The sequence below is a fragment of the Furipterus horrens genome, unplaced genomic scaffold (assembly GCF_987537825.1).
Source record: "Furipterus horrens unplaced genomic scaffold, mFurHor1.1.pri manual_scaffold_3, whole genome shotgun sequence".
NCBI classification, from domain to species: Eukaryota; Metazoa; Chordata; class Mammalia; order Chiroptera; family Furipteridae; genus Furipterus; species Furipterus horrens.
Genome location: NW_028327173.1, coordinates 46,494,047 through 46,520,259, shown reverse-complemented (window position 1 = coordinate 46,520,259; position 26,213 = coordinate 46,494,047). Strand labels below are relative to the sequence as shown.

At 41.6% G+C, this 26,213-nt stretch overlaps 1 protein-coding gene across 1 annotated transcript in view; it reads right to left on the bottom strand.

Moving 5' to 3' along the window:
- Nucleotides 1-248: 248 nt before the first annotated feature.
- The window catches only part of CACHD1 (cache domain containing 1), a 199,587-nt gene continuing 173,622 nt past the window's right edge, over nt 249-26,213 (bottom strand). Inside the window, exons 17-27 of the mRNA XM_090269564.1 lie at nt 21,844-21,966; nt 20,493-20,592; nt 20,288-20,404; nt 18,098-18,258; nt 17,823-17,909; nt 16,695-16,811; nt 15,345-15,496; nt 13,892-14,053; nt 12,554-12,631; nt 11,825-11,926; nt 249-2,292 (exon numbers count right to left, since the gene is read on the bottom strand). Of these exons, the coding sequence (XP_090125690.1) occupies nt 2,054-2,292; nt 11,825-11,926; nt 12,554-12,631; nt 13,892-14,053; nt 15,345-15,496; nt 16,695-16,811; nt 17,823-17,909; nt 18,098-18,258; nt 20,288-20,404; nt 20,493-20,592; nt 21,844-21,966 (1,438 nt within the window). The 3' untranslated portion in view covers nt 249-2,053. The remainder of the gene's footprint in view (nt 2,293-11,824; nt 11,927-12,553; nt 12,632-13,891; nt 14,054-15,344; nt 15,497-16,694; nt 16,812-17,822; nt 17,910-18,097; nt 18,259-20,287; nt 20,405-20,492; nt 20,593-21,843; nt 21,967-26,213) is intronic.

Below are 26,213 nucleotides of genomic sequence, written 5' to 3'. Positions count from 1 at the left end.
CTTATCACAAAAGACACAAAATGCATTTCTGTTGCTATAGTTGATTGGGCTGTAACATTTTTTACTTTTAAGCTCTAAGTTTTGTGATTATTTTCTTGAAAACACAAGTCCCCCCTCACAGCCATGAAGAAGCTAGTGTCTTAACACAAAAGTTTTGATTAACTTAAAAAAAAAAAAAAACCACAGTAAACCATGGAGGTTTAATTTTTCTGGCAAGACAGGAAAGTCATCCATTCTCTCCAGCAATTAGAGAACAATAATTTATTCATTATCAATGACACAACTTTAGATGTTCAGGAAGAAGAGTTATGTCCCACGCACTTTAAAATGTTTGCTTTTAATTTTTTCCCATTACATTTAAAATTTCTTCGCATATTCAAGATGGTCAAGAAGCCCCTGCAGTGGACTCCAGCCTTAAAAGGAGGCCTACTTTTAGTTAGCAACCGATCTGCTAGGTTACAAAGCGAATGTAATCTGCCTTGAGGCACAGCAGTGGTACATTAACAAATCACTATAACCAGTAAAACTGTCCATTCATACAGTTTATTCCACTAGACCGCAATTTTATATACAGTACGGAGGGGTTTCCTGACAGCACACATAGCTTACTTCCTGTACTGCTGAAGAACCATTTGTTTTTTACATTATATCATAATACCCTATCATTAAAACATTATTCAGTGAATTTTTTCCCACTACATATAAATGGAGCTTTACCACACGCACGGTGCAAGAATATCTTTATAACATATTGGAATCACAACATGTGAATCTAAAATACATCACTGTAATTAGAACACTACTTCAAAATTACAATGCCAGGTTATATCAGCCCAATTTGATTAATCTCTGTAGACATCACAAAGCAGTCTGGTGGATAACTTCTTGGATGACTGGCAGCAGCTTTGAACTATGATTTCAAAAGAAATCTTTAACACACAATCAAAATTTTGAATTTTAAAAACTTCTTCCTTTGTGTATTCAATATTCTCAGACTCAAAATGGGATCTTTTCAAATTTCTAGTCTCTGAAACATGGAGAATACATGCAACCCTCCCTCAGCTGAAAGGCTGGGCTTGTAATATTAGGTTTCGTAGAAACCCAAGAAAAGCATTGTATGGGGAGTGGGAATGTGTTAAAAAGAAACACAATTTCTTTAAAAATTTCTTGGATTTCTCTACTCCTCCCCATCTCTGTCAAACAGAGAGAGAGAGAGAGAGAATACTGTACTGCATTACAAATAAAAATGCATTTCCATGAAATCACGTTCTAAAGAAAATGTATGTAAACAAGTCAGAGAGAAACATTTCTTCATTTTCCCATTTTGTGGAGTGAGGCAGTGGGATGATTATCAGTTAAATAAGAAACAGAACTCCTTACTCAAAGAACCACTTCATGACACACAAAATAGCTAGGGATAATTGCTGAAAATCTCTCCTGCTTCTTCTTCTTTCCCCCAAAGTTTGAGAATGTTTGAAAGTTCAATAAATAGTAGAAAAATAATCCTTTACTTAGAAATATTGAGATGCATCATTTAGAGCTTAATGTGAGTTCCATACAGCAATCGGGTACCAAGGTACCACTAAGAGACAAAGTGAAATCTTCAAAGCACACATTTCTCTCCAGACATGCCACGTTTCCAGTCTCCGGTTGAGCACATTTTTCCCTCTCCCAGTTAAGGAGAGCCGGATGTTCCTGGCTCCTCGGGACATTCCTCTGGCTCAGTTTAAAGAAGGTTCCCAACGTTTCATTTCCAGGTTTCATCTCTGGATTTGGAGGTTTGCCTTCTGTTCCATCCCATTAGGATCACGGCAGGTTCATTTATCAGGCTAATTTCCCCTCCATTCCAGAACCAGCCTGGCACCTTCCCAAGTGTGATTTTGTTGTTTCTCATATTGTCTAACGTATTCACAGGCAGGAAATGAGTTAAACCACCCCGGACAAAAAGCCCAAATGCAAGGGGTTTCTTGCTGTGGATTTCATGCTGGTTCTTTTTCCTCGAGAACATTCTGTATCTCCCAGATCCCATCTTCTCACAGAGGTGAGGGGATTGTTAGCATTCGGCATCCACGGTGTGAACTGTCACGGCCGCCTGCAGGTGGTGGCTGTGATGGAGCGTGGGGTGGTGTAAGCGGTAGTGGTGAAACTTGTTACTTAGTAGGGCTGCGGTCTGAGGTGGGGTGTCCAGGTCCAAGTCCTCATCGTGGTTCCCCACATCCACCCCCGCTGACAAGGGGTCATTGTTGCACGGTGGATTTTCACTGTCTTCCTGTGGGCTCATGGTGCTGTAGCCTAGAAAATGAACAGAACATGTAAGCCACTGAGAACTTCCAGAGGCACGAAGACGTCGCTTAAGATCTCCAGGGCAGCAGGAGGCGTTCCTACCTTTGTGCTACACAGATGCAAATGCTTGCGGGCTCTCGGCAGATGGCGAAGTGACTTATTTTTAAAGAGACCTTTTGTTGACTGTTCCTTTCTTAAAACAATTACACGAGAAATACCTAATCATTTCAGACAACTGAGAAAATCTAGATAAGAAAATATATATATAAGAACCCTTTCCCTAAATGAACAAAATAAAAACCAAAACGATCTCACGTCTCATCTAATCAATAGATAGCCACCAGTGACATTTGGGGAATGACATTTGGGGAATTCTTCTCCTGTACTTTTCCCTGAGATAAGATGGAGACTATTTTTTATTTTAAAGAAGGAAAGAAAAAAAAAAGGCAGCTCCAAGAAGACCCTAACAGGAGTTAGATCAGTTGGGGGCTGGTGGGCAAAGCTGGGCTTCGAAATGCTTGAATGTGATGCAACAGTAAGAACAAAAAACAATTGCCACTGTTACCTGCCCATATGCTCCAGGGCAGGCACGGATGTCATGTGATTACTGCATACCAGCAGCTAGGTAAACACGACTTGCCTCCTCGCACAACCACATCAAAATTACAACTAAACTACAGAACCACCATCACTCAGAATGGACAGAAATTGAGCTGAATGGAAGTCCTACAAGTATAGAATTAAAGAAGAGACTACAATGTGGCTGGTAGGAGGGGCAGAGATGTTGAATGGACTGGTTCCACACACACGTGGAGCAAAAATCAGGAGGGTATCTTAGGAGCCAGGCCCCCCAGCCAGGGTTCCAGCACCAGGAAGAGAAGTCACCATAACTTCTGGCTGTAAAAGCAGCAGGGATTCAGGCTGTGGAAGACAGAGACTGCTGGACTCCCTGGCAGTTCCTTTTAAAGAGCCTGTGTACAGACTTACTCAGACTCATTCCCTCTGAGCTCCAGTGCGGGGGACCAGCAGATTGAGAGGCATCAGAGACATATGGGGAGGAACTGAATTACCCAGCATTAAGGCAAGAGCTGGGGGCAGCTTTCTCCAGACAGAAATGCTGGCAGAGGCCGCCATTCCTTTTCCAAGTCCTTCTCACATACAGCCATAGAGCCAGTGGGTGAGTGCCACAACTGGGACTCCATCCACATGGCTCACACTGTTTGCCCCACCCTGGTGATTTCCTGAGGCCTTGCCTTACCCACGCTGTTTCCATATGAATGATTTGTCTTGGCTCATGCTTTAGATTTTCTTAAATTATTTCAAACAAGCAGCATCTGGCTTCAGGGAGCCCTGTACCTCTTGCTAAGTTGCCTCAGGCTCAGCACTAGCAGCAGCTGGCCTTAGTTCACAGCTTGGCCCCACCTGAACACCTCCAAACCCAGCACAAGTAGCAGCCGTCTGCAGATCACTCTGTAGCTTATGCTGTGTGACCCCGAACAGAACACAGGCAGTGGCTGACCTTGGATGTGCCAACAGTAATCAAGGTTCAATTACAACAGGAGGGTGTACACAGCCCACACAGTGGGTGCATCTTGAGTACCCAGCTTGGGTGATAGGGGAGGCTGTGCCACTGGATCCTACAGGACACCTAGTACATTAGGTTACTCTACCAAGCCTGGAAGATGTAGCAGCTCTACCTAATACATAGAAACAAACACAGGGAGGCTGCCAAAATGAAGAGACAAAGAAACATGGCACAAACGAAAGAACAGAACAAAACCCCAGAAAAGAACTAAACAAAATGGGGAAAAGCAATCTATCAGATACAGAGTTCAAAATGCTGGTTATAAGGATGCTCAAGGAACTTAGTGAGGACCTCAACAGCATAAAAAAGATCCAGTCAGAAACAAAGGATACACTAATTGAAATAAAGAACAATTTACAGGGAATCAACAGTAGAGCGGATCAAGCTGAGAATCAAATCAGTGATCTGAAATGTAAGGAAGCAAAATATATCCAATCAGAACAGCAAGAAAAAAGAATCCAAAAAAATGAGGGTAGTGTATGAAACCTCTGGGACAACTTCAAGTGTACCAACAGTCGCATCATGGGGGTTGCCGAAAGGAGGACAGAGAGCAAGAAACTGGAAACCTATTTGAAAAAATAATGAAAGAAAACTTCCCTAACTTGGTGAAGGAAATAGATATATAATACAAGTCTAGGAAGCACAGAGTCCCAAACAAGATGAACTAAAAGAGGCCCACTCCAAGACACATCATAGTTAAAATGCCAAAGATTGAAGACAATCAGATAATCTTAAAAGCAGCAGGAGAAAAGCACGTAGTTATCTACAAGGGAGCTCCCATAAGACTATCTGCTGATTTTTCAAAAGAAACTTTGCAGGCAAGACTGGACTGGCAAGACATATCCAAAGTGATGAAAAGCAAGGACCTACAACCAAGATTATTCTACCCAGCAAAGCTGTTTATTTAGAACCAAAGGATAAAGAGCTTTCCAGACAAGAAAAAGTTAAGGAATACATCACCACCAAACCAGCATTATATGAACTGTTAAAGGGTCTTCTTTAAGAAGGTAAAAAATATAAGCAATAAAATGGCAACAAATATGTATCTACCAACAACTTAATCTAAAAGACAAAATAAATGAATAAGCAGAACAGAAACAGAATCATAGACACTGGGAAGGTTTTGATGGTTGCCAGGTGGGTGAAAAAGGTGAGGGGATTAAGAAGTACACATTGGTTGTTACAGAATAGCCATGGGGATGCAAAGTACAGCATAGGAAATGGAGTAGCCAAAGAACACATACACATGACCCATGGACACATGGGGATGGCCTGAGGGGGTGGGTGGGCTGAGTGGAGGGGGACAAAAGGGGAAAAACTGGGACTACTGTAATAGCATAATCCATAAAATATAACAAAAAATTCCTGCACACCATCATGGTATGTATTTTAATATCCATTTTACAAGTGAGGGAAGTGATGCTCTGAGAGGTTAATGAATCTGCCTGAAGTTCTGGTACCTAATGAAACATCAGTTCCATATAAACCCACAGAACTAGCAAAGGAATCGACTATTCTCTGTGGAAGCTGGCTCACTATTTAAAGATTCATTTCTTCTGCTATTCTAAGTAATAGACGTTTCAAGAGAAAATGCCCTTGCTGATCAAAGGATTCCATTCCAAGAACCCTGGCATGTTTTTAAATATTGCAAAACTCCCCTTTAACATTTTTGAGAAGTGACAGCTCATTAATATTTCCACTGCATCTACAGTTAGTATCAATCAGCACTCACCCGTGGGTAGTGCTAGTCACATCTGTGGCTGCAAAACTGACGTGCTTGCATACAGCCAAGCAGGAATAGCTGGTGGTGGAAAATGTATGCTTTGTGCAAAAATGCGAAAGGCAATTCTCCGTCCTCACTAAAACATTTCCCAAATGACAGAATTAGTTAAGTCAGTCCAGTGCAACTAATAGTTATTGGGCACCCACTAGGTGCAAGACACCATGCTGGCCACTGCGGGAGACACCAAGATGTAAACCTGGACCTTGTCCCAGGAGCTCAAAAGCTAGAGCTTGAGAAATATAAAGAATATATAAACATAGCTAAATTCAATTATTCATTTATTGAAGACCACTATGGAGCTGGAGGGGAGACTAGAAGACATGAATAAGGGACGTCCTTTTTCCTCAAGGATTTCACAATCAAGTATGAGACAGTTATTCATGAAGCTAGGCATACTCTAATGTGGATAATTGTAAGTGCTACCATTGAGGTATAATTAAAATTCAAAACAGGGAATAACTACTTCTGGCTGGGGGAATGAGGAAGCATCACATAAAAACTCATATTTTAGTTGGCCTTCAATGGATGAGTAGGAGTTTGGTAAGTGGATATGAGCAAAAGCCCAGGTGGGCACAGACACAGAGGCGTAGAAACTTAAGGCCATTCCTGTACCACGTGGCTAGGATGAGAGCCAGCAGGTAGCTGGAGAATAGGGCAGGTGGAAGATGGGAAGGTGAGTTCAAGACAGCTCATAAAGGCCACACCAAAGCATAGAAATGAAGAGACAATACAAGATTTTGTAAAGCTCCCTCCCCCAAAACATGATACAATTGCTTCTGTGTTTTAAAAAGAGTTCTGATGGCAGCCTGGAAGATGAATATAAAAAGAGAGGGGGCAGTTAGAAGGTGACTGCAACGGCTGCATGGGAGACAAAGACTCGAGCCAGGTGCCAGGCTGGAGGCACCACAGAAAAAGGAGTGAGGTAAGGCCCCAGCCTCTGAGAGGTCCACGGCCAAGAAGAGAAAGACAGGTGCTAAACCAGAGACCGACCACAAAGTACACCAAAGATACTTGAGGAGGTGACGCTTACGGTGGCACTCACGGGACAGGAGGGATTTATTAGGAAAAGAAAGGGTGGAGGAAAGGTGCCACAGGCAGTGAGATGAGCCTATGCCAAGACAGAGCGGCCTGAAAGGTCCCAGTGGACTTGTGAGTGGTGAAAAGCTTGGTGTGTGGGAGAGAAGGATGTGGGAGATGCGGCTGGACAGGGAGTCTAGGGCCAGATCAGCAAGGCTGGTCGAAGCTACTATAGGAGTTAGGATTTAGTAATGGGCAAGGGGAGTCCAACGGCAGATGTATTTTGTGCTTTAAGGTGATCCCTTGTGGCAGTGAGGAGGCTGGACAGAAGGAAACGGAGCAAAGGCTCAGAAGACAGGGGGATGGCGCATCAGCCCGGGGACCTGGCGAGGACCTGGCGTGGGAGAGCAGCGGCATTTAAGTGGGGCAGCTGTGGGCCTAAGAGACTGTTCAAGTGCAGAGCGGGCTGGATTTGGTGACTAAATGGACTTGCCTGGTGCATATGACAAGGGAGCTGACATCCTCGGATAAGGTCAATGTTTCTAAGTTCAGAGCTGTGGAAATTGTGATGCCTTCATCCAAGACTAAGACTCAGGAGCCAGAACGAGCTTCTCAGGTTCTCAGCTTGGCAGTGCTATTTCTAGAATATAAGATTAGCTGCGAGGCTCTAAAACCTCAGTTACAAAGTGTTACATATACTCAAACCACTGTATGCTCTACACATAAGGGACTGAAGTGGAAAACATGGTTTTAGTGAAAGGTCAGTGTGTGTGCTGATTATTTTTGGCCAGCCTTTAGAGCTGTCTTCATCTTTCCTCCCAATAATCCTGGGTAGCCTCCTGTCTCTGCTCATTCACACACATCCATAGCAACAGAGCATTCATTTTTACATTCATGATATAAAATTCACAGTGGGCCACCTGCCTGGCTCACCGTCTCACCTTTCCTCATTTTGCTATTATGCTTCAAGCTTCAATATGAGGGTCTTCTCCTGGCAGCAATCCCAACCAACTCCCCAACCCCCAGACTGGTGCCCCTTCTGTGAGTTTAAATGGCATTCTGTGCTCATCTCTATCTTAGATTTTACTGTATTATAATAAAATATAGGGCGTCTTGTTCATTAGCAAATTCTTTTTTAAAACAAAGAAACAAACACAAGGACGTATTTATCTTTGTACTCATATTCAACGCCATGGCTCACACAAAGCAGGCACTTAAATTAAAAAAAAAAATCATATAATAAGTTCTCAAAGCAAAGGCATCAATGAATTTTTTTTTAAGTTATCTGTGGTGACATTCACCAGTCTCATCAAATGATGAAGACAATCTAAGGTTCACCAGGCCCGGCTCAGGGGTTCTGACTTAGGGTCCAGGGATGTTCTCAATTGGACCAGTCACAGACCCAGGGCGGTGGTGAGGGCACTACTGTCCCAAGGCAACGTTCTCATGTTTCTGGATGCCTCCTGATGAGAACCCCAGCAAATACCCTTCCAAAGTGAACCCCTCACTGTGGGGCCATTCTATTTAAGTTGCTTGATCCCTCTGTAACTTACTCAGGCCTCCCCTTGTCTCAGGAATTAACGAAAATCTGAAGGGAGTGGAAGTTGCGGAGGAGTAGGAGCAAGCCAAACACATTTAGCTGTTTACTCAGGGCCAGGCAACTCTGTTGAGCACTGAGAACGATGATGTGTAAGACAGACTCGTCTCTGACTCATGGAGGAGGGAGCACTATTTAAAACACAAAGGATATTTACAAATACTTCAAAGGAAAAATTTCTTTACTGTCCAAAAGAGTATACAGAAAAATCTCTGCAAAGATGATCACAACCAAGAAACAGGCTTCAGAAAGAAGGTCTGATTAGCAGAGTGAAGATTAGGCTTCTGATCTTTGGACGTTGGCTTATATTAATTTAGCTGATGGTGCCTAAGAAACCTCTCTTGATGGTTAGGGATGTTACGTCTCTCTGGGGAAACTCACCACCTTGTGGTCACAGAGCGTAACTGCAGGACAACATCTGCACCTCTAGAAAATGGTCTGCTGCACTCTGTGCAGTTTCTGACCAGGTTTTCAATACAGCATTGGCCTTTTGAATCTTTGGGAATTTGCTTCACTAGGGAAAAATTTCCCTGTTATAAAAAAAAATGTTGCTTCATATACATATGCATAAAGTCTCTAACAAGATGGTAACCAGAGCATAGATTCATAAGGAACAAATATATATTGGTAGTTTTTAACTTAAAAATAAGCCAGTAGGTGATTAGACATAACATGGTATTTTCAAGAGAAATAATGGGCAAAGCAGATATATGACTAAAAGCATAGACAGGTAGTAACTGTTTTTAACCTCTTGTGACCATAACAGTTAATGATTGCTGTCAACAATCATTCTATGTGGTCTTAGAATATCGACTAAGATGATTCTACTTTTGAAAAACCATTCTTATTGTGAATATTTTTTTGTTACGATACAAAAATTAAAATTAGATTCCTTTGAAATACAAAACTCTTGGCCACACTAAATATTTCTAAATAAACAAATGCAGCCTGGTGACATTTAATTTTAATTCTAGGAACATCCCAAGTCTGAACCGTACCACAAAAGTCAAGTGTGTCTGATATTTATCTATTTATCTGTGCTGCTACTCTTCTGAGTTTCCTTTTGTGTATCAGATCCCCAGACTCTTGTGGAAAATGCTCACTGAGTAGCAAAGAACCACAGTCCTCCGATCCTGCGAGTTCCAGGGCCGGCACCTGCCACTCGCCTGTGGGGTCTTCCATCATCTCCCCGCAGAGAAAAGAGGACCATCTCCCCACTCTCTTCATTGTTCCACTCCTTTAGGAAGCTGCCATATTCAGTCTTTCAGTCTTAGGAATACATGTATCCACCTACTGTCTCCTTCTAGACTGTAAATTCCTTGAGGGCAGAGTGGGTTTGGAGGTGGGGAGGTCCTCCCTGAGCTCCTGTCTGCCAGGCATTATTTCACTGAACCCTCACGACGACTCTCCTGGGGAGCAATTGCTAATCCTGTTATAATAATTAGGAATCTGAGGTCCCAAGGAGCTTGCTAAGGTCTCACAACTTTTAAATAGAAGTGAGAGTCCAAGCGAATTCTGCTCAAACCTCTCCTATAAGCCCTCTGTATCATAAATGACACTCCCTTCTGCAACTCCCTGCCCTGTGCCTAGCAGACAGCAGGTGCCGAGAGTCACCATATAGGCAAGCACACAGAGGAGCAAGAAGCATGCTGACAAAACAATTAGATTAGATCCCGTTTTAATGTGTACATACGGCTCATCCTCTAGGCATGACAAGGGGCATTAACTCAACGCCAGCAATTTTCGTGACCCACCATATGGGTTCAGGGATATGACAACATGTAGTTAAATGCTATTGATTTTGTAGAGCATCTGGAATCATGTGGAATGTTAATGTCTTCCACTTCTTTTAATGTTGCTTTCTTTCTGTCTGCACGAGAAACTATTTTTTATTCCTTGGGGATAACAGGAATCCAATTATTGTGAAAAATGGAAGAAACCAAGCCCTTAGCTAGATTCCTTGGCTTTCAGATACTGACACTGCACTACTCCTTTTATCTAAGCTGTTGCTTCATATGCTATTTTCCTAAGACATTGGGAGAGCTAATGGAACATTGTCACAGTCACTCAGAATTCCAATGTCACTCAGAATTCCAATTTCGTACTGAAGCAATTTCTATTCGGGAGAAAGAAAGGGAGGTGGAGGGGCTAAGGAAGAGAGAGGGAGGAAGGGGAGGGAGAGGGAGAGAGGGGGAATGGGAGAGAGGGAGAGACAGAGAGAAAGGACTCAGTATTTCTGCTGCATAAGAAATTATTTCTGTTGAACTTCAGTAGCCTCAAACCTGTTTTATTATTCAGAGGAGAAGAGGCACAGAACTGCCTGGCAGAACACATTTATGAATGTTCAAAGGCTTTTAGGGAAAAAAGGCAGAAAGTCAAAGAAATCAGAAAAAAAAAAAACTGACTTTCCATAGAAACCCAAGGTTTCTATTTAGTTGGTAGGAACAATGTCATTCAAAGCTCAAATTAACAGCCTCCAATTTACAATCAGAGCTTTAGTGTCTATTTTCCAAAAGGAGTCTGAATACCTGGCTGGCTTGTGAAAGGTCACATTCGATGCTCTGACGAATATCCACTCCTGCATTTTTTAGCGCAGGTGTGGGAGCACTGTGTGAAGACGTGCATTTTTTTTTCTTTTTAACTTTCAGGGTACATGTGGAGAAAGAGTCAAAAGGCACAAATGTGTTATTATGGATTAAAAAAAAAAACACTGATTCTGAGAGGAAAATACTCCTGGAAAATTAAACAGCTATATAAAAAATAAAAAGTTTTTCAATTACAGGAGAAGTTCTACCACTCCTCTTATGCTTTTGTGGAGCCGTGGCAGTGATATAACTACTGTTCTCTGTGACAACAAGCTATCTGGACACTGGGATGCTGAGCAGCTAAGTGGTGGCCAAGTCTTTGGTACAGCACGTGGATTTTGTAATTCACAGTTCATTTGGCACTTGGCGTCTTTTCACAACTCAGCCCAGAGCCCTCCTGAGCATCCCACAAGTACTTTATACAACTCGGTGATTGGACACACCAGTCCCTTGCCCCCAAGTTTCTTCCCTCATCCTTTAAGGCAAATGTCTTTTTAATGAAACTCTCCCTAAGCCTCCCAGGCAAGACTGGAGGTCAGGGAAGAGAATGGCAGAAGACTGGAATGACCCTTGCCAGGTCCCAAAAGTACGTGCCTGGGAGAGCCCTTATGTGGCTGGTGTTTGCCAACTGACAACACTGGATAGTAGGACCTATGAGGCTGCCCATTTACCGAGAATCAGGTGGGGTGGTAAACAGGTTTCATTTAGACAATTTGAATCCTTATTCATGGAGAAAACCTAGGAAGCCATTTCTGTGCCCAGAGGTCATCTCTCTTAGGCCCAGGAGTACTGAGACATGCAAAACTACCCATGGGCTCTCGTGAAAGTGTCATGTTGGAACATACCTTTTTGGAAAAGTCAGCATCATTTACTTGAGCACAGAACAGGACAGAGAGAGAGAGTGGGTATGAGCACTGGCCCACAGGAGTCCATGGGCTTCCTCGGCCTCTCCCATACAGGGAGCTAGACCTTACCATGATCACTTTCTGTTCCTGATCGACCCCAGTAGCGACGCCTCCTTTCTGGACTGTGGGCATGTCGTTCGATGACTGCAGCTATAAATCGCGTATTGCTGACTGTGGAAGGCAAGGATGGTTAGTTACTCTTATGCTAGTATCCTTATTGTATCAAGTTAATTTTCTCAGAGCAGGCTCACTCACATGTTGGGGTTATTCTGTGAGAGGTACAATATGTAATTTTTAAAAAATTGTGATGATTAGGGGAGTTGGTTTTAGAACTGGGGCAGGGAGAGGTCCCTGATGACCTATCTCCATCGGCATCAAGAAGATATGCTCCAAGCAGTTGAAGGCCAAGGTGTTTCAACACCAGTGAAACTCCCTTTTGATAAAAAAATGCTCTTTTTCCCTGAGCTGTAGACATTAGTTTAAGGATTAAAAAATACATACTTGATGATTCCCTTTCTAAAACACTGTGCTGGAGAGGGAGAAAAAAATGAAAGGGTGAGGTGTCCTAGGCCAGAGAACTGAATTCAAAAAAGAACATCATGAAATCTTTTAAGTTTTCTAAAACAAAGCAAACACATACACTAATTCTTAATGAAAATGGGGCGGGAGGTGGGGGAAGACCCCATCATGTCAAAGCTTCTTCAACTCTAATACAAGGCAAAAGGATATAAAAAGGAATATTTATTCTGGATTAGCCTCCTGCTGACACTTCCGCAGGGAGGCGGCTTGAATACTCACTGATGCCTCTGTCTTCGTGGCTGTCATCGTCCCTTTCATCTCTGTCATTCTCCAGGTTGGACATACGCACTGACATTTCTACCCATCATTAGAAAGAGAGAAACATGACTATTTAATCAAACAAAACCCACTACTTTAATACCCTGCAGCATGCTCGTCTGATGGCTGGGTGACAGCACCCCGTCAAGAATGATCCTGTCTTGGAAAAGAATGAACTGATATCCCATCCTTTTTTCTTTTCTTTTTTCTTTCTTTCTTCTTCTTTTTTTTAACAGAGGAGAGAGCAGGAATCACAAGAGAGAGAATAGGGGAACAGGCAAACCTGACATTGATTCCTGAAGAAAGGAGAGAAGAAGCTGACAGACTAACCACTCGGCTCAAGCACCCGACACAGAAGGAAGTGGTCTCAAACCACAGCCAGCTGTGCCAATAAAACGGTATTACACAATCTTATAAAAGGTCAGGCATCAGCGAACCCTGGCTGGCAGCCATCCTCAGTCTAACCAACTCTTACCAAGGGGGAAGAGCTATGTGATTAGTCCTGCTATTAAATCAGGCAGCATTATCCCATGATCCCCTCCTGCCCCCAACCAGGACTGCGGCCTGAGTGAAACATGCCATCACCTGTCTTGACTGCTGCAAGGGTGAGCTCAGTGGCTCCTGACCTAGTCCAGGAAGAATGTGGGATCAGTTTCACCTCCACACAGCTCAGGTTAGCACATTCCTGGGGGCTTTTAGGAACGAGGGTGGCTTTGTCCCTTGCAAAGGAACACAGATACCACATTCAACTTTGGGTATGGAAGCCAGGATTACAGGTGAATCATTTTATACCTGGCTACATTTACCTGTCCTGCTTTAAGAGATGCGATTATTCCTTCGAAGATATGTTCATTCACAATATATAATAACAGCTGCAATAGAATAATTCATGTTCCTGCCATTAGTGACCCGGCCTATCTTTGCTTTGCCAGTGTCTTTGGAACAGCAAGGCAACATATCTGAGTTGAGTGAAGAAGAAAACTTCCCGCTCGACATTCCAGCTCCCTGCCTGGCTGGCCTGCTGCAGAGGCAGGCTGTGGCAGGTGAATGCTGTGTGAAAAGAGAGAGGATGCAGGAATTTCCTAGGGAATCAAAAGAGGCTAAAGGAGAAAACAGGCTTTGGGGACCTCTGAGTCCACTCTGGAAAGGCTGAGAATGCAGCACTGTTCCTGTAAGTGCCGAAAGGCTCATGCAACTGGCCAACAAAACACTGCATGCCCCGCCTGCCCGCCAGCCTGGGAACCACCTAAGGAAGGCCGCTGCCTGCTGGGGGAGCTTGGAGGTTCATTTCGAGCTCACCTTGGGCAGCCAGAGGAGACATATGCTGATGACTGCGGCGGTGAATCTGGTGGCGGTAGGCGTACACAGCAAGGACCAGGACCATGATGCATCCCATGATGCCTCCAGCCACGGGGCCCACGGGGGCACTTTTAATCATGTTCAGTGTGACTACCTCGTCACCTTCATGAAAATAAACCAACAGATGTCCTGTGTAAGGATCTCCCAAGTGTAGCGGCAGGAGGTGGGGATGGGGTGAAATGGGAAGGAACAGAGCGGGGAAGGGGTTTGGTGAAGGTATGAAGAGCTGCTTTAAGAACTGAATTCCTCAAAGACCCATGAGAATGTGGGAGCAGTGATTTCATTTTATTCCTGGTTCTCCAATGAAAGGCTAATTGCTCAGCAGAGCAAGAACACAATTCGCAAGATCTGGTCAAACCAGTGAGCAGATGAGAATCATTTCAATAGGTGGTGGTCAGTGCTGGAGCCCGGGGGGGGTGGTGAGGGATAGGGGGGTGGGCCACCCTTGGAGGAGAAGTAGAGAGCTGAGGGCAACATGACCGATTTCACAGAGATAAATGGCACCAGGCATAATCACTATGTGCTAAAAAGATCACATTTCAAAGTTTATGGGTTTCCTTCAAAACACCATTTGCACTTTTCAGAAGGAAAACTGCAGGTGGGCAAATAGTGACGTTTTAGAGCAGGGTCACTTCCACCATGTGCTAACTTGGTTCAGTAGTTAACACGTAAGGTCAGAACCCTTCCTCACATAGGAGCTCTTCCTCTCCAGACAGGCTAATGTGGGGAGATGTTAATAACCAAAGTCTTAACTAAAGGCTTAAATATTTGCCTCACCTGCCAGCTAAACTTTAGGAGTTTCTGCTAACTCTGGAAAGACACTGAGAAAATGTGTCCGTGGGATGCAGGTAGTATTTTTGAGGTCCTGGGGCCTGATTCCAGAGGTTTTCTTCCCCTACAGTGTCCCCACATCCTAAGTCACTCCAGCTGCATGCACTGGGTAGCTCTGGCTTCTGTCGACCCCAAGGCCGTAAATAATGATTTGTAGCCACAAGACTTCTAGCTCTGCAAAAGTTGTCAGGGACAGTTGCAGCAGGAAATGGATGTTCAGTGGCCCCTCCGCCCACCAATGGCCATGTGCTCTGACAGCTGGGACTCACATTCAAACAAACTCTAGGGTTCAGCCACGCGGATAAGGCCTGATATTTCTCAGAACAAGCTTGTTGGGAATGAGTTCCAGGCTTGCAAAATTTGGCAGGACAAGACAGCTGTTCAGTCTGCAGAGAATATCTAACCAGCTTTGAAGGTAATTATCTGCTTTGGTTTCGTTATGAAAAACTACTGGGAAAGGGATCAGGGATGTGGAGGATCATTTTAAGATGTCTGTCCTAGTACATAGACAGGAAAAAGTGTATTCAAGAATCACATTGTAAGAGGTTCTCAGGAAACATACCTATTGCTCCCATATCATCAGCGTATGGGCTTTTGGCTCCCACAATCCCCCCAAAGCATTCTTTCTGGGGTGCACAGTAGGATTTGTCCAGGTGAGTCTTCCCATCGCTGTCCACCATGCACCATTCACAGTCCAGCACGCCAAAACAGTCCCTGCAGAGAGATGAGGCTGAGTGTTCCAGGAAGCAGTGTCAGGCAGGGCAGCACGTGGGCGGGGGCATCAGACAGCACTCAAGAGAGCCGTTCCTTATTTGTGCTGTAACTCCCTGCGCATTAGTTTCCTTTCCTTACGAAATGAGAATAGCAGTGATCTGCCAGGGGATAGCTGCTTTATGTCGCTCAGCAACTGGGAAATGAGAGAGATGAAACTGCTCTCCATGAGTGAAACCATGAAATGCACACGGCGTGGATGAGTGTAGGAATATTCAAAATCATCTTAAAAGACCCAAAGGACCCAAGGTTTGTTAGGCTTTGGCCTAACATCCTCCAAGTGTATGGTCATTAAAAAAAAAAGGAAGAAAAAAAATGATCAAGTAATTTTGGGAAATCCTAGGTAAGTTAAACAGATTTTTTACAAATGTCAATTTCTTAGAGCTTTTAATAAGTTAAGAGTACTATGACTCTCTGGAGAGTATATGCAGTGTTTCTCAAACTTAATTGACTTTAGCTTACTGTATAACATCTCAATTTATCCGATGCCCTACCATTCCTTTGCCAAAATCTACATCAAAAGTAGAACTGGCTGCTCTTCCTACCCATTAACTCGGCCTCATCAAATGGTAACCTGCAGCTATGTACATAAGGAGCAAATTGCCCCACTCCCACCCCTTTGGTCACCACAGCCCCTAGTTCCATAATGTCTAGTCCCAAACACCCTAGTGAGGAGGAGGAGGGAGCAGGAGACATGTAGTTGGCAGTTCTCAAAACTGTTTTCTAAGAAAGAAAATGGATAAGTTTCAGTGTATCACACATGCAGCCTTAACTGCTGGGTTCTGGTTCTAGAGCCTGTGAGTTGCTGCCTCTTGCCCTTGCTTCTTCATGCCATGTCCTCTCACTCATTTACTTTCACATTTATTCCAAGAATACCTTTCCCACCCACGTGCAACATATGGTACAAATGCCAAGTAGCAGTAACAAGTGAAAACTGGACAAGATTAAACCTGGTGGATAAAAGGCTTATGCCTATCAGTCTGGAATCTGAAAAAAAGATACTACTTTTTTAAAACATAAAGAATGGGAATGATAAATACCAGCTGGAAAAGCACAGTGAGGCTGCTGGTCATTGTATTTTACTAGGTTCTGTTCCCCAAACCCTCACGCTGATAAAAAACAAGCACTGGGCACCGCTTACCCGCTTTCCATCCGCTGACTGCACCTGCTGTTGACACACTGGTGAAGAGCATCTTGCAGGCCAGGGTCAGTGGCTGTGTATGTCACTGGCTCCTGGTGGACCTCGCAGCTTGGGTTTCTATTCAGGAGCAGGTCTAGAGGTTAGGATCATGTATATAACCAAGCTCATCATGCCCCTGGCCCCTAGGCTGCCAGGCTGATCTGGGTTTGAATCCTGGCTTTACCATTTAGATACAGAAAATCTTGGGTCATTGACTTAACTATTCTGAGCTTCAAACTGTTCATCTTTATGTACAAAGCTTACTTTTTAGAGGTAACCACTGTTAATAGTTTAATGGGGATCCTTTTAGACATTTTTTTCTACGCTTAAGTAAACATGTACAGTTGACCCCTGAACAACATAGGTCTGAACTATGTGAGTCCACTTGTGCACAAATTTTTTTTTTCCAGTAAATACCTGTCTTGTTTTTGATCTGAGGATGGGAGCCTGCAGATGCAGAGGGCTGACCCTATGCACTGTTCTAAGCCATTTTATACAGTGGCCTTGAGCATCTGTGGATTCCGGTATCCATGGGGGGGTCTCGGAACTAATTCCCTACATTTATTGAAGGACAACTAAGTTTTCGGGGAGTCAAAAGTTATACACAGACTTTCAACTGTGTGGGGCACTGCATCCCCTAACCTCTTTGTTCAAGGGTCAACTGTACTAAAATGCACATACATACATTCTAGACAAGAGACTTACCACAATTTATTAACAGGTCTCAAAATTTGCCAATGATATCAATAATGCTATGTTGTGTGGGAACATGAGTGTGTATGAAAGATACCTACATATTTCTCACAGAGTTAATTAGAAAACTAAAATATCTGACATGTGTTAATGCCTGTAACAGTCTCATATTTTTTGTATATAGCATATATACTGTTAATTCACAATATTTAAATTTAAATCTGGAGGTGGACTTCATTTTAAGGCACTATGGAGCTTGAAATCTGGCTCACTGGACAGTTACCTCAGTAGAATGAATTATCTTCTTATGTCCCAACCCAAAACAAATCTATAAGCAAGACTCAAGGTATATATATACCCACACACTCTAGTACATAAGTACATATATTTTTTTACCGGTTCTCTGCATTGGTGAGGTTGCCAGTACACTCGTTGACCTCTAGAGGGCACTCACAGGGACATTCACATTCATTTTGTTCCATTCTGAAAAGCAAAAAGAAAGTTACTATACAGAGGGTCACTAAATTATACATGCTTTTGTAACCAGGAGTTCCCTTTTCTCCAGGACATACCCAGCACTTTATTTTGCAGATGCCACTTCAGAATGACTGGCATCAGTTAAAATATTCAACAGCACGGGAAACAAAGAACACGACCCAGCGCATTTTTACCGGTGACAGTTGAGACAGAGCCGGTCCACCATGCTACAAGCACAGAAGGCAAGAGAGTCGCATGTTTCATTGACAATGCCGACAAATGCATTGGTTCCCGGGATCCTCGCCAGTCTGTATTTAGAACAGTGGCTGCCATGCACAAGGTTCGTCAAATCCCCCTGCAGACAACAGAGGCATCAAAAGTGTCAAGATGACAATGCAAAGACTTGGCCTCACCATGCTGAAAAAACTCTCAGCCATATGCTGAAAATAGCTCACCAGAGGACTTCATTTCTGATTACAAAAGTAGTATATAGTCACCATAAAAAAAAACTAGAAGGTAAAAATTATTTATAATCCTATCGTAGAAAATTCTCATTTAACAGTTGTGTATGTATCATTTATTCTTTTATCTATGCTTATAAAAACAAAGTTTTCATAGATGTTTTTGTAATCTGCTCTTTCCTTTTTAACATATAATAATATATCATAAAATGAAAAAAAAGAAATGCAAGAATCAATGAAAAGACAGCTTTCTGGTAAGGAATAGTTTGAAATTTATTCAAAGACAAACCTAAACAACCAGAAAACATGCATTTGCCTCCCTTAAATTAAAACATCTCTTCTTTTAAAATAAAATAATTTTAAATCCAAAGCCTCTTTAAGAGGCTAGTGTCCTGCTTCCAGAAGAATATTTAAAAAATCCAAGTAAGGCATTCTATAACAAGAAAATGTGGTAGCCAATTTATTGAATTGCCAAATTTGCCACCATATTAGAAAATCAAAGATTCAAAAGTGGCATTGTAGCATTCAGTATGGTCTTTTTTTTTCCCCATGTGTGTCATATGCAGTAGGTCAATTATTTAAACACATGCTTGTTTCCATCCCTGTATGTGCACGGAGAGAATAAGCCTAACTGAGAATCATGGCACTGAATGGGTTCTTAGAGGTCTAGATGAATTTTCCACGGTCTGGAAAATGCCCACCTCTACAATATAAGCAATTATACGGGCCTTGCAGCTTCGTAGCTCCAATGCCCAGGAATGCTTTAATTCCACTTTGGAACAACTTACGCCATTAAGACATTATTCTAATTCATACAGGGGTAGGCAAAAGTAAGTTTACAGTCATGAGTACATGAAAGAGTTTATTCTTGTATAATCTATTATTGTATTATTTTCCATACAGATGGCTGTAAACCTACTTTTGCCAACCCCTGTATTTCACTAAAATTTGTGTTTCTGAAAAATTTCTGCTGGAGTATCCTGGCTTTGTCTCAGGAAATCATTGTACTACGATAGTAGATACACAGAGTAATTTAGACTTTCATATGACAGCCTCCCTCTGATTACACTCAAGTCTGTCCATGCCCCCTTTAAAGTACACAGTCCTTACAATGATGTGGGATCTGAACAGAGTAATAATGACTTTCCTTGTTTTGAACACATTATCATTTTAATATATTCACTTTAAAAATTCTTTTATCGCTCCACACAACTGTTTTTGCAATTGTTTTTTTGGGGGGGCAGTACTAAGTTTAGGATTTTCATTTAACCTACCATATTTTTAAAACTAATTTTTAATTATATATTTAGTGATAAGAATATCTATTTGAAAGAAGAAGCTTACTTCTTTTAAATAACTTTTTAAATAACTTTTAGTTTTGAATGTTGGTTCTGACGTTACGCATTTACGTAACTCTCCCAGCTAGGATTATTTACAAATTAGTAAGAAAATCCTTAAGATCTTTAACCATATCCAGGTAAATCTGCAGTACCTCAAATCACAGGGAGTGTTCTAAACTGAGGAAAACAAAGTACTTTTGGGTACGTACATGAGAACTCTCATCTTACAGGTGGATAACCAAGAACTGACTGAGGGTGGCTTTAGGAATTTCAGGAGACTGAGTGATTTCTAGTAGACAGGAAGACAGAAACACACCGTGCCATATATATTTATATAAGAGAGGGGGAACAGACTTCAGCAGCCATTTCATGTCTCTGAGCTAACAAAACTAAAACAAAACAAAACACCAAGTGTGAGAACTTGGGCTTTATATTCCATAATTGTCATATGAGGTTTTGTCCTGTCCCATCATTCTCTAATTCTAATTCAATGGAACAGCCAGGAATAAAATAGACATTGACATTATTCTGTTTTACATTCCATAGTGGGAGGGGATAGGAGAGCATTAAGGAATCAACTTACCACAAGACTAGTGTTGAATTTATAAAACCTCTGGACTGTTCTGTCACTGAAGCTGTTGCACAAGTTTTTCTTTACAAAGTTGGGGTGGTTCAGGATATCATTTGCTACCAGGGGCTCCTAACAAGGCCAAGCAGAAGACACATGCCATGTGATTAATGAGCTGCAGGCTGCTGGAGAACGGAGTGACCAGCTTTGCAACAAGTACCTTGTGGGTTATGTGCTGCTGTTCCACAGGTGCGTGTCCTTTGGGGTCAATGAGGGTTGGGTGTGCCACCAGATAACCTCTATCCTCCATTATGAAGCACCTGCACCAAAACGAGTGACAACCCTCAATCATTTGAGCTGTTTTTATGTGATTTCAGAGAGCATTGATCTTGTTAGCCGCAAAACAAATTGCATTTATCTTAGGTTCTTAATAAATAGTCATTGATAAAAGGAAGGATGACTGACAGTCAGGTAGACAGATATGCTCTTCTTGAGGTGGTGGGTCATCTGGTGGTATACAGCTTAAGGTGACAGAGTTACACCTGCCTCTGAAGTCACCTGTATAGCTCACACAGAATGTGGCCACTCAGGCCATGTAAGACGGACTTGAAGATCTTTGGCAAGGATGTATAAGCAAGAAATTTATTCTTTATTGTGAGGAGGGAGATTCTGAAAAAGGTGACCTTGAATATTTATAGGCACCCAGTTTAAGTAAGCCATACAATTTCTCCTTTCAATGGTAAACATACATAAAACAGGACATTCAGGGGACATACAAAAACATATTTGATGGAAATACTAAATAAGTAAAGCCAGAATAGTTCTAACCAAGACTACACTTTGCTCTATTTTACTCTACATTCTTCCTAACAATTTGCCATGAATCCTGTATTTCCTTGTTAAGGGTCAATGTGAAATCTAGCAGTGATGCGAAGCATGGGCCATGAGATTGAAATAAGAAAGCTATTTTTTAAAGTGGCCTGCGTTAAATCAAGGGAATGCCCTTGCTTTGATCAGACGTGTTCTTTAGAAATTCAGGCGGCAAAGACTTTAGTGCCCTGAGCCTCTTTCTGGGGGGAATGTAAAAGGAACAGTCTAAGTGCCTGAAACGTCTCACAAAGACTTTGGTTTAATAACTAAGTTAACATCAAAAGTACTATCCAATAGTACCCTCTGGTCTTGCTAGCACCAAAAATATAGGAAACCTCTAATTACTGACTTCTAAAGAATCAAGAGCTTTCAGAGAATTCTGTGCCACGGTTACTCTCCTGGTTACGAGCCAAGTCTGTCTGTCTAAATCTCAACTGGCAAACCCTTGGGAAAAAATTAAAACAAAAACCTTCCTAAAAGAACACTCAGGGGGGAAAGATGGGACAACTGTAATAGAACAACAGTATTTGTTAGGAAAAAAAAAAGTTGGAGGGGGGTGGGGAGAAAGATCACTCAGATCATAGACTCAATTTCTAGTCCTGACCTTGACAATGTGGTTGCCATTCAACTAGACATACCTGTTATCATTTTCCTTATATTTCGTAGCTAGAACAGAAATGGTGCCTCTCTGGAGGGCTTACCTTATTTTGTTGCCGCCATCTTGGTTACAGACTGGTAGTAAGTCCATGAGAACTTTGTAGAAGTATCTAAGTGTGAAGTCAATGCCCATCACAGCCACAGTGTGCCCAGAAGACATCTGTGTACTTCATGTGGAAAAGATCAAAGGGAAGAAGAGGCATGTTTATTTAAAGGTAAAAGCTATGTTCAAGAGTAAGCAGATTGTATGGTATCAGAAATACATGCCTACAGTTCTGCCACACTTTCCACCCGTATAAAAATGAACAACTAAATAACTGAGCTAGCATAACATGGAGATGTGATGAGAGAAATATTTAAGACTAAAGGTAGAACTTTCTAAAAAAGACCAGCCTCAATAATGGGCATGCAGAATATGGCTAGTCCTGACTACAGATGTTCAGACAATGATTGGATTACTCTTTAGCAAGAATATGGGGGTGGGAGGGAACAGGCGTCAGGTGGGAGGTTGGATGCATGGCTACTGTGGTTCCTTACAATGAACCTTTAGGCAAGGAACCCCAGTGATTATTTCCTTCATTTTATAGGTAATGAAACTGAGATCTCCCAAAGATTGACTGACTAGTGTAAGGTCACACACACACACACACACAAAAAAAAAAAAAAAAAAAAAAAAAAATTAGTAAAAACAATGCCTAGTTTTCTTCCTATTTGGTTGTAACAAAAAACAAAGCTCATATTTTAGAACAAAACTCTCCTGGTTCACAGGCCATTTCTTTCAACATTCTAAAATGCTACTCTCAAAAACAGAAGCACCAAGGAAGATACAGTTGGGCAGTACAACATGGAGCTACCCTTTTAGCTCTGGAATCAAGAAGATCTGGGATCAAATCCTGGCCCTGTTAGCTTCTATCTATGTGGCTCCTGGGATACTACTTAAAACCTTTTCATAAGCTTCAGTTTGAAAATGGGGATAATAATAGTATTTACTTCATAAAGCTGCTATTGGGATTACTATAAATGAGATAGTATGTTTACAGTGCTTAGCAAGCTGCCAAACATATCAAAAACACCCGATGTTATAGAAAAAGTTATTCTAAAGAAAATTAAATAGAGCTTAAAGTTCAGTCCTAGACAGAGAGTGAGTCATTATTCTTTAAGAGAAATTGCTAGATACAGGAGAAGCACTGACTTCTGACTTGGAACCTAGGTTCTTTTTAATCTATGTTCATGAGCAGCTGAAAGGGCTTGGTTACTTGGCCACTTCTGTGGCTGGGAATTTTCAATGTTTGGATCCAACATGGCATGTTCCAAGAGCTCATAATTATTGTCATCCACCCACATAATCTCTTTATAGAGAAAACATATAAAAAAAATGACAGTTATTGACAAAAAACCTTTAAAAAATTAATTGGGAAGTTCAGAAGGAATTTCCCAAAGTAAAATCCTCTTCTAGAAAATCACAGTTTGGGAGTGAAATTAGCTTTGTCATGTAGACAAATGCCCCCTTCTGGTTACTGTCAACATTGATACTAACTAGTATCACCCCAAATCCCATCCCCTCCAAAAAAATAACCTCTAGAAAAAGGGACCATGACCCATGATGACATTTCTGTCGGAGCTTTGCTGTCAGAAATGTGTTTGGCATGGGATGGGGGAGGACAATATTGTGGGATTATCTCTGAGAGGCTATTGCATCAATAAGAGCCCCATTGTTACTGAAGTAACTTAAATTCCACCATGGAAGAAATTCAAGACTTAATTACTTTACATTATGATACTAAAACACCTTCTATTTACTGAATATTCACAAAAAGTAGGCACTCTGGTAGGCATTTGGATATATCACTTCAATGATTTCTTCACAGAAACCTTATGAGGCATTATTATTTCTAGAAAATGGAAGCTTGGGGAAGATTATGTATTTGGCCAAAGTCAGTGGATAACTAATGGAAGCAAAAATTTCAACTCAGTATCTTCAACTCCAAAGTATATAATGCTCCTAATCATCAGGTTCCACTGTCCCTTTAGATCTGTATGGCATTCAAGAGTTTCCAAAATTTTACATAATCTATTTAATTTCCTGAAAACACATCAGAAAGGAATTATAGTCCCTACTTAAAAAATGAAAAATTGGGTTTGGAATGGTTAAAAGACGTAAGCAAGATTGATCACCTTTTATTCATGGCATAGAGTCCAGTATGCAACTCTGGCTCTTTCTTCAATACTCCAGCTGCCTCAGTAAAAAATACAACTCAGGTTTTTTGGGACAAGTTAATTTTGTTTCTCAACTTCCCCTATTTGACTGTCAGCTGTTCCAATATGAGCAACAAGCTGAAGTAAAAGCATGCATGCTGCTCACGTAAGTCTAATGTTCATATTTTACCTGCATTTCAAAATGTACACTGTTACCATAACAACCCACAAAGATTACCATAGAAAAATCCAACCAATCCTACATTTCTAAGTATAATAGACCATGCTGTTTGAGATTTTCTCTGTCAAAGACTCATCTGATCACTTCCTTAGTCACTGAATGTACTTTAAAATCCTTTTCAGCATTATCATTCTCCAAAGAACACACACCTAGATTCTCAGGCCACTAATAATGCTTATGGAAGAATCACAGCACTGTTACTATGAGTAACTGCTAAGTGAGCACTGAGTCAGAAAAGCTCCTCCCCAAGCTATCGGTCAAACCACTTCTATAAACCAAAGGTGAATGAGAATGCCTCCTAATAAGTTGAACATCAGCTTAAGTTCCCTCTTCTTGTCTACTAAAATGCCAGAAATTTAAGCATGAGTTGAATGATAAGAAAAGAGAACTATCATTTATGTGGGATTTGATATTGTTAAGTACAGTGCTAAGCACTTTACATGCATCACCACTAACTCTCACATCATTCAATATGGGCATTATTATCTCTGTTGTGCTCAGAGAGGTCACAGAATATAATAATAAGCATTTTAACATTTATTGAGCCCTCCCCATGTGCCAGGCACTGTTCTAAGAGCTTCACATATATTATTTAATATAATCATTAAATAATAATGTAATCATTAAATAATCATTTGAGATAGACCCTAATATCCCTCTTTCATAGGTGAGGAAACCAAGGCGAAAAGGAACTTATTTATAGCCATACAAATAGTAAATGCAAATTAAATTTTTCAGAGTAGAATCACATCTTAGGAAATTAGGTTCACGAGGCCAAAATCACTAGTAATTATTTGAAAAAACTACCTTTGCAGAGAGCCCATCTACTAATACATCCATTAAAGCTATGGGTGCTTTGGTTGAGAACCAGAAGCGGTGATTGACTTGCATTCTAAGCTGCGTTGAATGAAAAATACATGGTTTTCAATAACAAAAGCATGCTCAGCTAAGGAAATGCTCAAATGATCAAGTCCATAAGACTGTACATTGATCAAGCCAAGAGCAGGTACTTGTTCCTGGAATATACTTTCACTGAGTGACTGGTGGACAGAATCCAGGATTTAAACAGCCATTTAACTCTTGTTAAACTTAAATAACTAAACTTGTATAGGTTAAACACACTATAAAAACTACCCAAATAAGGGAACTGAACCCAGGTATTTCTAACTTGAAAGCCCACCATGCTTCATTTGGAATGATACCATAAATATTTATAAATAAACTCAGTGAAAATTCTCCCACTCATTCAAATTCCCCGAAACATGTATGTGTATAAATGTACATGGGCATTAAAATCTGCGCCTCCTTGTGCCAACCCTCCTCTGCCAACAAGAACACCACTGTACAGAGGGGAGAAGGAAAAGCTAATGGACGTGAACAATGAGCAGGTGGGAGGGGTCTGATGGAATGCCAGAGACCAAGTGAGAAGCACATGGTCGTTGTTTTCAATCTGCTTCCCTATAATACTTTTAAGAGCCCATTCCACTGTCCTCAAAGACCAAGGTGGTTGCTGTCCCCTCAAGAGAAATCACCTTTGTTTATTTTTCTCAATTGATTAGTGTAGAAGGGATGACAAGTCTTGCTGTTCAGACAATAGTAGGCATATGCCTGGCAGATGGTCTGTTAATGAAAACATTGAAAAAAATCTGTTCGAAATGAGTGTTTCCTTGTTTATATGTGAAATACTACATTATGGGAGCAGCTGACGGAGCCAAACGGATATGGCGCCCTCCAAAGGAATCCAAACTTGGCTGTTGGCACAGCCCTGTTTTCTGCGGAGACGCAGGTCACAGCTGCAATTCCACATGGCACTGCTTCCCAATTCTTACTCCCAAAGAACCTATGTTAGAAGAATTCTACTGAATGTCAATCACTTGATATATAATAAGCATCAGTGGAAAGCATAAAGTTAAGCAAGAAAATATGTGTCCCATAAATTTTAAGGCAGCATTACAAGTACCAGTCAAAATATGGTCT